The sequence below is a fragment of the Morone saxatilis genome, unplaced genomic scaffold (genome assembly GCF_004916995.1).
Source record: "Morone saxatilis isolate NCDOM2014 unplaced genomic scaffold, NCSU_SB_2.0 Contig21, whole genome shotgun sequence".
Taxonomy (NCBI): Eukaryota; Metazoa; Chordata; class Actinopteri; family Moronidae; genus Morone; species Morone saxatilis.
The window spans coordinates 12,979,808-12,992,942 of NW_023339774.1; the positions used below are offsets into that span (position 1 = coordinate 12,979,808).

Below are 13,135 nucleotides of genomic sequence, written 5' to 3' on the forward strand. Positions count from 1 at the left end.
TGTGTTTGTGTGTTTGTGTGTCTGTGCAATGCATGACAGCCTGCATACAGTACATGCTTGTGTGTGCGTGTGTGTGTGCATTCATATTTATGAGTCATGTCCAAAATATGTCATTTTCTCTGTGACTGTGCTGGTGAAATGCTGACAACTCAGTCGATTCAACACATTAATCCTGTTTCCTTGCAAACGATACACACACACATACACACGCACAGGACTATGCAATTTGACTTTAAGAAAGTCAGCCAAGATGTGTTGAACGTGATGCTTAAAAACTGAACCCAAGACAATATCCGAGGGAGTGCAGGAGTAAAGTGAGAGAGGAGCAGAGAGTAACACATCATAGCTGCTCATACTCATGGCACTATCTCAAAGGCATGACTTATTTAGACTTAACCTCTAGTGAAAAGATTCATCACCTTCATACAATATCAAGTCTTTAAGCATTTGCTTTGTTATTGAACAGTTCTACACTCCAGACACACTGTAGGATTCATGACTTCTTCATCATGATAGCTACTATAATCGTAATATTTTTGTACTAGATTTGTTTGGTTTTTTATTTCCTCTACTTGCAGCAACATTTGAGATGCTAAATAACAACCACAAATTAACTCAGGGAAGTAAACCAATTCTTCTCTGTCACCTCAGATCAGGTGGGCCACTTGATGCTCCTAAAAAGTGAGTAATTAACAGGACAGCCAGAGCGAGAGAGGTCTTTTCTTCTATAAGAATGAGCTTGTAGTAGTAGCCCACAGCATCCGAATTCTAGAAAATATAAACGGATGAAACACTTATCTTCCTTTCTAACTGTGAAAACTTATTACTCTGTTTGCATTAATAATAATAACCAACCACGTCATGTTTTCATTTTGTAGCACTGACAGCTAGTGGAGCATCTACTGACTATTTGCAGCTCATTTAAATAATATGTGAAAATTTCTACGACACTTTTCACTCACAGCACTCTGATGGGAAAGTTGTTAAAGGTGGTTGCCCAACACTTTGGTTGACTGGCTTAAAAAAAAAAAAAAACTCATAGACCGAGAGAACATCTGCTAGTGCAATTCATTATCATTGTTGAAAAAAATACCACAATGACAACAACAGAGTTCTCAATTTCAGAGCAAGATAAACTCCTGTCAACTGTTTAAAGCTTTAAGTATGGCAGAGTAACATCCAACACTACAATTTCAAATGTATAATTTCTAAATCTTGACCCAATACATACATTCATGCCATTGATATCGTATTTGTTTGACACTCCCACTGTGATGGGCTAGCTCAATGTGTTCCTGTTACCTGCCAGTAAGTGTCAGCAGGTCCATTTGTCCTCTCAGCTCCCTGCACACATCTCTCTGCACCCTTCTTGGCCAGCTCACCTGAGTGTACCACTAATCCCACCTGTTGGAGTGCAGCAGGCTGTGTGTGTCAGTGTATCTCAGTGTCACAGGTCACAACACAGTTTATATTGTTTATATCTTACTCATAGTTTTTGGCAGGTTTACTGAAAAATAGAAAAGGAGTATGAATATAATGAGGTTGTATTTCTATAATATAGTATTCTATAGTAATTTAATTAAAAAACAACAGTTTGACTTTTCTGGGCAGAGGTAAAATGGTTTACTTCCCATCCAGGTTCCCTTCACAGTGTTTTTTGCCTCTTTTAATATGTGTTATCAGAAATTGCAGTTAAAGTGGTTCGACTGTAAAATTGTACAGTCGGTCTTTTTCTCATTGTTGTGTAAGGGATGTTAGGCAACATCCTCTTCTTAGCTATTACATGGCAAACATACCTTCAGAAAATTCAGCCATTCACTGTTCTGCTGGAGGACAACACTGAGAACTGTCTAGCCAGCTAATTTAAAAACATGCCAATCCACACTGCTTTGATATTTGCTATACGACTGGAAACATAATTAACCTTCTGATTATTCATAATAAATGTGCCAGAGAAGCTGACAGCTTTAGCTGTTCAGTCAAATGTGTGTAAATCTGCATTTCTGAATGGCATCTCCAGTGTAAGAATAAAAACAACAGTTTCTTATATGGATCTGGCATGTATTAGCAATAACAGTAGTAGTTTGTCACAACATGCAACTGATGTGGATTGCTAAAATCTATATATTGCAGAAGACTGGGACAAAGAGTACTTTTTGTTTCAAAGTGGCCAAAGTGAAACTTTATATTTTACATTAAGTACTGCTGTATTTAACTGACTTTTTGTCAATTCTAAACTATTTTAGGCAAAAACCAAAGAACAACCAATGGTGGAAGAAGAATTCATATCTTGTACTTAAATAAAAGTACCAATAGCACTCTGTATAAATACACATAATAAGAAAAAATATATGCTGTGACATTCAATCTTTTTTCTATTTTCTATTTTTATGATTTTTTTGACCTATTTGAGCCTCAAACTGTTATTTAAGTGAAACTGTGAGAAGTTTTTGGTTATCATGTGTCATTTTGTAAAATCAGTAAGTGTAACTAGTAACTATAACTGTTAAATAAAGGTAGTGGAGCAAAACATACAATATTTCCCTCTGAAATGTAGGGAAGTAGAAGTACAACGTAAAAAAGGTAAAATGTACTTGAGTAAATTTGATTCTCTCTGCCGTCTGTAGTCCCACAGACAGTGAATTTGAATGTTATAATAGCATTTGAAATCAAACAACTTGTCCCAATAGTAGAAAAAATATAAACTGATATAAGCACTATAAACAATTTTCCACATTATACAAACCCTGCATCCAACCTGAAGGTTTTATCTCCAATGTCGCATGTCTGCTTGTATATACACTATCCAAGGTTAGCCCTTGATGTGTGGCACTTTCAGAAAACAATTCAGCACATCATGCATCACTTCAATAGATTTTTTTTCATGTAATGACCGGGTCAGCACGAGAACGAGTAGAGCAGACAGAGAGGAAAAAACTGGAAGAAATCACACGAGGAACAGACTGACACTGGTGAGAGAGAAGAGAGGAAGAAGTCAAGACGACATGAGGGAGAGAAAGTGAGAGAACGGCAGGAGAGAGAAATCTAACACATAAAACATTCCCACAGTGAGTAGAAATTCAGGTGTGGAGCTCTCTTAAAACTTTGTAAAACACTGATAGTCCCAGTGTTACGACCGATTCTAATTTGGAGGAAATCCAGCTTCACATTCATTAAAAATTATTAACTTCTCACACCCCAAGTGCTATATCCAATGCTTAATGGGAATTATACAGGGAGACCTATGAGATTTTACAGGAGAGGTAAAGAAGTCCTATTATCATAATCTTATGCACCGTGTGTGTAAGAGTGAGTGTCCGTATATCTTTTGTGTTGTAGATGAATCTTCATCAAGAATCCCTCCACACTAACACAGACTCTCCATAACTGGACAGAATGATGTTAAATTAGTGCTAACACTGATGCCAGAAAAGACATACAACAAGTAACAGCCTTTAAATTCAAAGACTGAGCTGTCCATTAGTAATTTTTTGAGAATAGATTAATTATTCAAGTCATTCTTCAAACAGAAATGTCAAACGTTTGATGGTCAGAGAGTCTCAATATGAGAATTTTAGAAACCTTCACAGATTAATCTGTAAATTAATCTGCAAATTACAATATTATCAAAATGATCATTCACTGCAGCTGTAAATGGGACACATTAGAAATCCCAAAGGCAGAAGAGTCAAAGACAAAGTGTCACAATGTACTTGCCTAAAGTCAGAGCAGTCACATTTAACTGTTTCTCCTTTTTTTTGCAGACTTGACTTTGATTAACTAATTATTTTTCTGTGTAAATGTATTAAATTGAGACTTGGAGACATATATCTAATTAACACTCATTAGCAGAGTACATCTTCATGTTCTGCACAGATATATAAACAAAGAGCGACAAATCTTTAAGAATAGTGACAAATCTTCAAACCTAAGTAATTGCAATATAATTAATAATATCTGTAAAATGTAATTAAATAGGCTAAAATTATTATTAATTTATTTGACCTTAACATGCTACTCAAAGGGAGTCATAATTGAGGGCTAAAGCTTGCAAATTGGTGAAAAAACGCAAAAATTTCACACTGCTACATGGCTTCAGGTAATAAATTTTTTGCTCTGAATGCTACATTCCTGCAACTACAAACCAGGAAATTACTATCAGGATACACACAGTACAAGGAATTTAGAAACTAGAAAATGTGATATGAGATGATTGGAGATCTAGTGTAGGTGTTTTCAGGGAAGCAATGAAATAAGTTCTCTCAGCATCTGTCAGTGATGCAAACAAAACTCAATTGAAATGTACAGTGTATCTTTCTCTATTACACATGCTTGTGCAGGCTAAGTAAACGGCTCTCCCCAACCGCACTAAAAACATCTGTCAAATATCTACTGCAGTGCCTGAAAGGCCTTTTCACATCAAGTGAACTTTAATAGGTAACTGAAGACTGAAATTCTCACTATCGCTTCAACCTCTCCATCCAATATTCCTGCTGTTTTCGTCCTGACTGTTGTTCTGCTAAACCAAACCCAATATAATCCCTCTCCTGTTTCCTCCTCTCCCTGTCTTCCCGAGGCTTAGTCGATATGTTAGACTGCTACACACACGTGCACAGTGAGATAATGAAAATGTTTCTATAAATAGGGACAATAGTGCTGACAGTAGCACTCTCTCAAGTGAGATATCTCAGTGTAATTTTCACTCCCAACCGCACGCAATCACACACACAAACACACACTGTAAATACTGGCAAGAAAAATCTGCTCTATTGCCGTGTGCTTCATCATATAGTGATAGTCCTGAAGCAGCATATAAACACTTGAGTTGCAAAGCAAACACATTTCAGATATGTGCTATATAAGGCTCAAATATAGGACGACGCCACGCAAAACAGATCAATGTGCCCTACACATCTTACACAAACGGTGCACAGCTTGAATCTGCAGCATACTAAACAGCTTGAATCTACATAATACTGAACCCTGCTCTACATTAGACAATACAGCTTATGTATAACATACAGGCATTACGCCACACCATAAAACTCAGATTCATGTCGTACATCTAGTTGTAACACACAACATATATTTCACTACATCTCAGTCAGTTTTAAATAAAAATCTGCTAAAACCACAAGGCGGCTATACTCCATGTAATCATTCTTCGAGCTATAAAATCCAATGCAACATGATAAAAAGCAATCATAAAACGATACAGTCTGTACAAGCCTCTAATCTAAACTTTCAGAGCATCAACAGAAGAGAAGACTGATGGGATGGAAAAATAATTGAGATGGATCGACCAGAGAAGCCTGATCCCTCATCTCTTTCTCACCTTCAAGCTCGTGATGAATGACGTCGGAGAGGTTAGGCTCTTCACCCCACCAGAAGATCCACAGGTCCTTGGCATCAGGCTTGATCTTGCGTCGCCACACGCACAGCAGGTTGGCCTGCACGCAGCGCATGAAGCTGCGCAGAACCGGGTCATCCTGGGCCGGGGCTGAGATCACTGGCCCGTACTCCCCACCACTGCGGAAGCCGTAGCAACGCCATTTAATGCCCGTCAACTCCGCCTGGGAGAGAAGAGAGGATAATGATTACCGCAACAGTCCATTAAGCAACCTTAAAATTAGTAATGCAGCATTGCTATTATGCAAAATGACTAATAAAGTAATTTTACTCTTCAGTCTTCAGTCCGAACAGGGTTAAACGTAATGTAAATGTTGAAACAATTAGTTGAGTCATTGGTTAATTCATTTGACAGAAAATTAATCCGCAATCAAATTTGATAATCCATTCATCGTTCAAATAAATAAAAAATTTTCATGCATAAAAACAAACAAATTTTCCCTCGATTGAGCTTCAGTCAGCATTTGTTGCTTTTTTCTGTTTTAATTTATCATCTAGGGCTCTGGGAAATAGTGATTCTATATTTTGTGACATTCAATAGATCAAAATAAATTGATTAATCAAGAAGATATTAGCTAATTAATCAATACTAAAAACAAGCATTAGTTGCAGCTATAAATGTTATACATGATAGATAATTAGATAGATAATTGTTGTTATTTAAAAAGTATTTGGAACTGTATTTTATCAGTTTGTTGTATCCTATATCTTTACATGTTTTTTAAACAATTATGTCATGTGCAGTAGACATAATAACACAACCATTAAATAAATAAACATATAAAATAATAATAATAAAATCCATAATCTGATAACAGCCTTATCAATGTTGTTAACCGTTCTGTGCTGTACTTCAGTGTGCATAGATTTCTTTTGACAAAGAGCATCAGACAATGCTGATTTGATCAATAACTGCACAGACTCTGTCCAATTATGTCATATATTCACTGACTTCCTGTTTGCACAGCTATGATCCTTGTGTAAATGTTTAAGTACATTTAACTTCTCCCTGTCGTGTCATTGTAACCTTATTTAACTAATACTTTCACTCGCTGCGGTTGATGCTGTAAAGATACAATAAAAGTGTGTGTAACTACTGCGGTGAGAGGAGGTGAAGAATGACAGCAAGACATAAAGGATGGCCTTGAGTGAAATACACAGAATGAACTACTACAGGAGACACAGCATTGAAATACAGGGAGCTACATTGAGTGAGAGAGACATGAGGGGAGGAAATAGTGTTGGGGTCAATGGTTGGAGCCTGGCCCAGCAGCTGGCATCTTCTCCATTTAATCTAATGGGATGATAGGTGTTTATGTTGTCTGTTGCAGACTCTGAGGCTCTTGGCCATGATACATTTACTGATGAGCCAGTAACTTCTACTTCCACCACAGCCAGAGAGACCGTAAACACGCACATTATTTAAAATCTTGTAAATGAACATACATATGCAAATAGCACAGCCATAAACACATCAGTGACCCTGTGAGGTTCGTGTGTGCTTTGGAAACTTTTTTTTATGTTTGTTTGTGTCCTTGTGTTTGTATTTGTGCATGAATGAGTGGAGTGCACAAAAGGTATTGTTGAACAGGACAGAGATTTGGCAGGCAGTGGGGGTGGGGGGGATCACTCTGCCCTCCTATCCTGTGTTCACCCAGCTGTGAGGATCATGTTTGGCACACTGGCTCAGGCACCGAGACATCCAAGACCAGTTGAGAGAGGAAAAAAAACACTGACCCATTTTAACACAGAGACAGGTAGAAAGGAGCAGCTCAAAGAAAATTAAAGCCTGCAGTGTCTTTGAGTGGATGAAGAAAAGGAGGCTCCACAGCTTTGATGACTATAGAGAGAAAGGCCAAGGAAGCTTGTGTGTGTTTTCACTGTGTGTTGGAATGTGTCCAAATCAAAACTAAAACCCAGCCATGCTTTTTAAGACGTCTGTGTATGCACTAAAAGCGCGCGCCATGACAAACATATACACATTATTTTCTACACACAGATTTGTTCACAGCGCACACTGCATCATCTTAGTGTGTGTACACTGAGGTATGCACATGACCCCCAGAAACATCCTGACTGCAGAATGCACCCATAATTATAAGCATGTCCCTCCTGTAATGACAGTGTGTGTAATGGGAGATATAAACACTGGCACTGTGATAAGCCAAGCCCTAAAATTAGCCATGACAAGGTCAAGGATGCTGTTTCTCCCAAAGCAAAGAGGAAGACATCTGCTTGCACTGCCTCGTCACTCCCAGTCAATGTCAAAAGTTCCTCCACTGTTTGACACAGCTGTCTGCTGCTACTGAACCAGGAGCGGAGAGGAAGAGGAGTAAAATGTCAGAAAATATATTCACATTTCAAATATAGACAGACTAGTTGTTTGTTTTGTTGTTCTCTGGTGAATTGACTGTTCCTGATTGACTGATCCTCTCCAGACATGTTTTAAGACATATAACATACTATACTTGGTATAATAATTTGCGTCTGACAAGGTTTTTTCCATAAAAAGATTTTATAACAAATCTATAACCATGCTAGCTGCTCTGTGAAGCTGTATTCAGGCACAGGGATGCTTTGAGCAAACATGAGCATGCTGTTAACCATCGTAGTTTAACATGTTAGAATTCACTAATTAGCAAGTATACCTGAGGCTAATGGGAATGCCATAAATCTTGCATGTATTTAGTCATAAACCAATTTTTATGACTAATTTTGATCCGATGATGGCACTAGATAAAAGGTTAAGGATACCGCCAGAGTTATTATAATTCATCCTGAGGGTGATGTATGCGTGCATTACATTTCATGCCAATCCATCTAATAATTGTAGAGACAAAAGTCACAAATGAACTAGAAAGAAAGGACAATGAATGTCTGCACAAAATCTCACAGCAACCCAACCTATAGTTGTTGAGATATTTCAGTCCTGACCATAGACTCAGATTCTTAAAATTACATTTCATTGAAAAATCCAGAGTCTATGAATACTGTTTGGAAATATGTTCTGCCTAAAATACTGTAATGTCTCCTACTTCAATGAAAAGTCTGATCTCAGTGTGTGTTCCCACATTCAACTGCAGTAACAATAACCAAGACACATTTTTGAGATTCAAGGCTATATCTGTTCACGTTTTAGTACAGAAATATGGCATGAGGTATAATATTTCTCCAATAGCATGTTGTATTTTCAGGTGAAATATTGTGCTAAATAGCCAGAAGCTGCACTATGTCTTCCACAAGCCCAGAACACAGGTGCTGTGTATTTGTTGGCTGTGTGTAAAGCACTAACCTAACACCCTGCTGAACTCCTGTGGAGGATTAGCTGTGGCACAGTTGCAGGAAGAGGAACAGGGCTACAGTCACATGCTCCTAGGCAGATCCAAAAACATGCCTGCACACAAACACTAACACACACACACACACACACACACACACAGCAGCTGTGATGATGTGCAGACCAGAAGTGCTCAAAAACACTGACATGCATCAGGAGGCAGACATATTTTCCGGCTGATGTCCAGTTATTTTTCAGTGGTGACAGTTAAGATCTGCCCATCTGTGTGTACAGTGGGTGTTTTTGTCCTGTATGTGCATGTTTCCACATGTATGTGTGTGTGTGTGTGTGTGTGTATGTGTGCAGGGTTTCAATTTCTCAGCAAACTTCACTATTAATAAGTCAGCCCTCTGAAGTTGCAGTAAAATCAGAGGTAACTAACAGCAAATTCTGATATTTGTATGAATAAATTATCACTTGTACCACATAAGAGAAAGCAGAGAAAACCTTTCAAGCGTGTTGAGCTATTATCTCTGCAACTTTGGTGTCAAACCAGTGTTGTGAGTAAAATCCTGTCACGCAAATAAAAACAACCTTTAATCATTTTATCATTGTTAGTCATTAAAGGCTTGAGGGTGAAAGTTGCTGAACTTAGATTACATAGATAGAATTGATTTAGTCTGCAACTGTTCACCAGAGGATAAATTATACTATGCGCTGGCCTTATAATTACTATTTTAGCTGGTAAATGAAGCAAATTGCAAAAACCTGTTATAATGGAGAAGGTTAGCCTACTGGGATTTTACTCTCATTAATCTGAGAAGAATCTGAGTCCTTTTCAGCAGCATGTATGTCTGTCAAGATAGCGGGCGAAGAGCAGAGCAAATGTGCATCCAAAGCAGAAAATTCTTCGCCATTCCTTTAGAGTACGAAAGAGCAAATCAACGATTATTCTAGGCGGCAGTCTCCGTCTCTTTTAAAAACCACCACAGGGGTAAAAAGGCAAAGAGGTCAATGGAAGAGACAGTGGATTTAGTTTCGCTGTCAATAAAGCCAGCACTCCTCCAAGCCCCTTGTTCTGTAGGTTAGCTGGTTCAATTTCTGATTGAGTGCAGGACCAAAAACAAGAGCTTTTTCCTTCCATTGCTAAGACAGACCAAAGCTTTGACCTTACTCTCACCTCTATTATCTTTCTTGTCTCCTCTCTCTCTCTCTCTCATCTCTCAGCACTCTCTCACTCATGGTCACAGATGCTTATTGAATGCACCCAGGAGTATCTCACACGTTCCCTCTCATCTTTTATATTATTCCTCTCTTTACGTCTTTTCGTCTAGTAAACAGAGAAAAGATAACAGCTAACCAGGATATTTTTGTGTTAGCACAGATGAGGTGGAAGATTGCGCTCCATTTGTAGTATTAAGATTCCCCTTTCCAGTTTCTTGCAGTGAGATTGGTTCTTTTTTATTTTACATGCTTGTGAATTTTTTTAAAATTGATTTTAAATAGGAAAGTAAACTTATAACCATAGAGTTAAAAATAATTTCCTGAATATAGGGTGAACTGAGCCCAGGCTTGGAAAACATAATCTGTATCCCAACTAGAGGTCAATCTCAGTGCACCAGACATGTGCTTGTAATCAAAAGAAAATATGGAAGTCCGAACTTGAATTTTTAGCACACATTGCTCAAACAGAAAGTACTGGATAAAGTCTAAACCATGTGACTTAAACAGAAAAAGGGGATTCCATTTCCAGCTAATCAAAAGGTTTTCATACTGCAGGTCTTAAAGACTGACACATGCTTACAATATAATAAATACTGCATATTGTTTGAAACCCAGGAGCGTTACAATGCAGAGGAAACCCCAGTTACTTAGATAGCAGAGCTGAGAGGAAAACACACTTGACATACACTTTGCAGGAATGTCTCTGCAGACTCAAAATATTTTGCTCCTCCTGTTCTTTCTCAAAAACTTGAGGGACCTTTTGAATGGCCCTCCTGAACTCCCCAACATGCAGGTGAATGTATGTTTGTGTTGTAGGAAAGCACACACAGACAGACATACAGACTTTTTCATACTTTTTCCACACTCCACAAGGCTTTGCAGCTGCCTGGGACAGAACGAAAGGCATGTAGTGACAGCATATTTAAACATGACTCTGTACTTGCAACTTCCCTTCACGTTCATGACAAGTGACCTTTAATCGTAACTCAACGTAAATGAAGCCAACTAAAAGAGGAATCATGAAAAACGCATGTGTGTACGAAGAAGTAAAGAAAAAGCAATATTCAGACTGGTTATATGCAGACACTTCTCTATCAGCAGCTGATGTGAATATTTACATCTAAGTTGAGAGGTGCCTAGTGCTCTATCAAAGCTGACAGAAAGCATATGAGAATATTGTCTACGAGAGATGTTGCTTCTTAAGGAATCTCACAACAGTGTAAGAGCCTCACAGTCTGATAGTCTGACAAAGGAGGCACTTTAGGCAATTGAAAGACAGCTTGTATCAGCAGTTTTACCTACTCTGGCACAAGTGATACGCTTATTCTGTCAGAGTGGTATAGCTTTCTCATCAACGTCAAATCTGTTTAGACACTTGACAAGCTGCCAATATTTGGGGTGTGTTCAGATCGTTTGTGATGCCTGTGACACTTTAGATAAGACTGGATGTCTTTATCAGACACATGCAACACTATATCTCTTTCATTCAATGTTACAGAAGAAAGTTAATTATGTTTAACAGACACTGAGAGAACTGACCCAATACAACTTATTTGAAGTTTCAGCAGAAAGATTCTTTAGTTATAATGCTTAAGATTTTCATTAAATTAAACCATGTTTTTTTATACTATTTAGGTCTGCATTTCTCTATACTGTAATTTTCATTGTTAGTGGTGGAGTCCGCCATTCATCCAATACCATTATATTATCATTATCATTATTATGTTATCATTAAGTTACTTCTAATGCGAACCAAATTGTTCCTACTACTGCTTGTTCAAATCAAAAGCATACAACTGGTATTTTGGGGGGTATTTTTAACAGCAGATCAGTTTTAAATAACCAACTAACTCTCTTTTGTTGCGTGGAAAACAACGTGCACAATTCACAGCAAGAAATCAGATGGTGGTTGCAGATGGTATAATGAAAAAATGCAAAATATTGACTGATTTCTTTTTTAAAACAATGGGAGTTTGGCTGCACTGTAAACGGATACACCCATGGCTCTGTTGTTGTATTCCTGACAAAGTAGACGCTCAAAGAGTGCTTGATGTAGTATTTAACCACACTTGCTGTTACCACTAGTAACCACAGAGTCACCACATCAACCAGGACTGAGAGTTAAAACTTTAATGACACAATTTTTCTTGAATGCATCAGAGCTGGCACGTCAAAGCAGGTGCAAAAACAAGCATGGACAAAGACAATGAAGGTTGGGTGGCTGTGCTGCTATGTCGGCGGTGAGAAGTCACTAGTTAGAAGAGCAAGTGGCAGAAATCACAACAGGCAATGACTCCCTCTTCATCAATTAACCCACTGAAATCAAATTAACCCACAAGGAGTAGCGCTCCCCTCTGGCATTTTACACCACAAATGAAGAGCAATGCACATTACTGCACTTGTGAGGGAGCGAGAGAGACACAAAAGCACCGAACAGGTGTAGAAAGAAGGCCTCTGGGGCTGCAGACACTAAACAGATGCTTTTCCTCTGCCTTCTGCCGCCACCTTTGCAAGTCCCTACAAAACAAGGGACCGTCATTTGATCTGTGTTCTGCTGTAGCATCCAGCCCTGGGAGGTGAGCAAGCCAAGCGCCCTAATTAGAGCAGCGAGAGTCCCCAGGGCTGAGTGACGGATAGACCTGCCAATCACGCAGCAGAAAGCCTCCATCAAGCCATGACTTCTCACCTGACACAAAGAGAGGCGGGAGGCAGGAGGCGACAGCAGTACAAGACCAATAAGGACAGCAAGACATTGTGTACAGTCGCTCTGCCGCATCTAAAAGGGCTGACAAGATCCCCAGCCATTTGGCAAATAAAACAACACAAAGCTGCAGCGTCAGGCTGCTTTTAAAGCATTAAGGGACAGGCTAAAGCAGTGGCCCTGCTTAGCCTAAATTATTAACGTGCAAATAAATAAACCAGTCTCTGCTTTACTAGTGTCTCTGGTGTAAATTAATTAACCGTGACAAGCCACGGGGAGGAAGAAATGAGCGAATGACACAGACAAAGACCAAAAAACTGAGAACCACAAAGAAGGAAAAACAGAGGACAGAGAGAAAAGTAAAAACAGTTGCTAGGCAACATACAACATCTATAGGAATTCAGCAAGGTATTCCGTTTTTGAGATTTCTGTCTCCAGGGTTACAGTGGTAATATACCATTTCAAGCACTTCTGTGGTCCCTTACTTTACTCGTAAAATCACAAAGGAGTGTACTGTATGTCTG

General features: G+C 38.7%; 1 protein-coding gene across 5 annotated transcripts in view; it reads right to left on the reverse strand.

Moving 5' to 3' along the window:
- LOC118332524 (mediator of RNA polymerase II transcription subunit 13-like) overlaps window positions 1-13,135 on the reverse strand; it is a 74,990-nt gene that overhangs the window by 54,016 nt on the left and 7,839 nt on the right. For all 5 annotated transcript variants that reach the window (XM_035667859.1, XM_035667861.1, XM_035667860.1 and 2 more), the window contains exon 2: window positions 5,336-5,573. In XM_035667859.1, coding sequence (XP_035523752.1) covers window positions 5,336-5,573 — 238 coding nt within the window. The remainder of the gene's footprint in view (window positions 1-5,335; window positions 5,574-13,135) is intronic.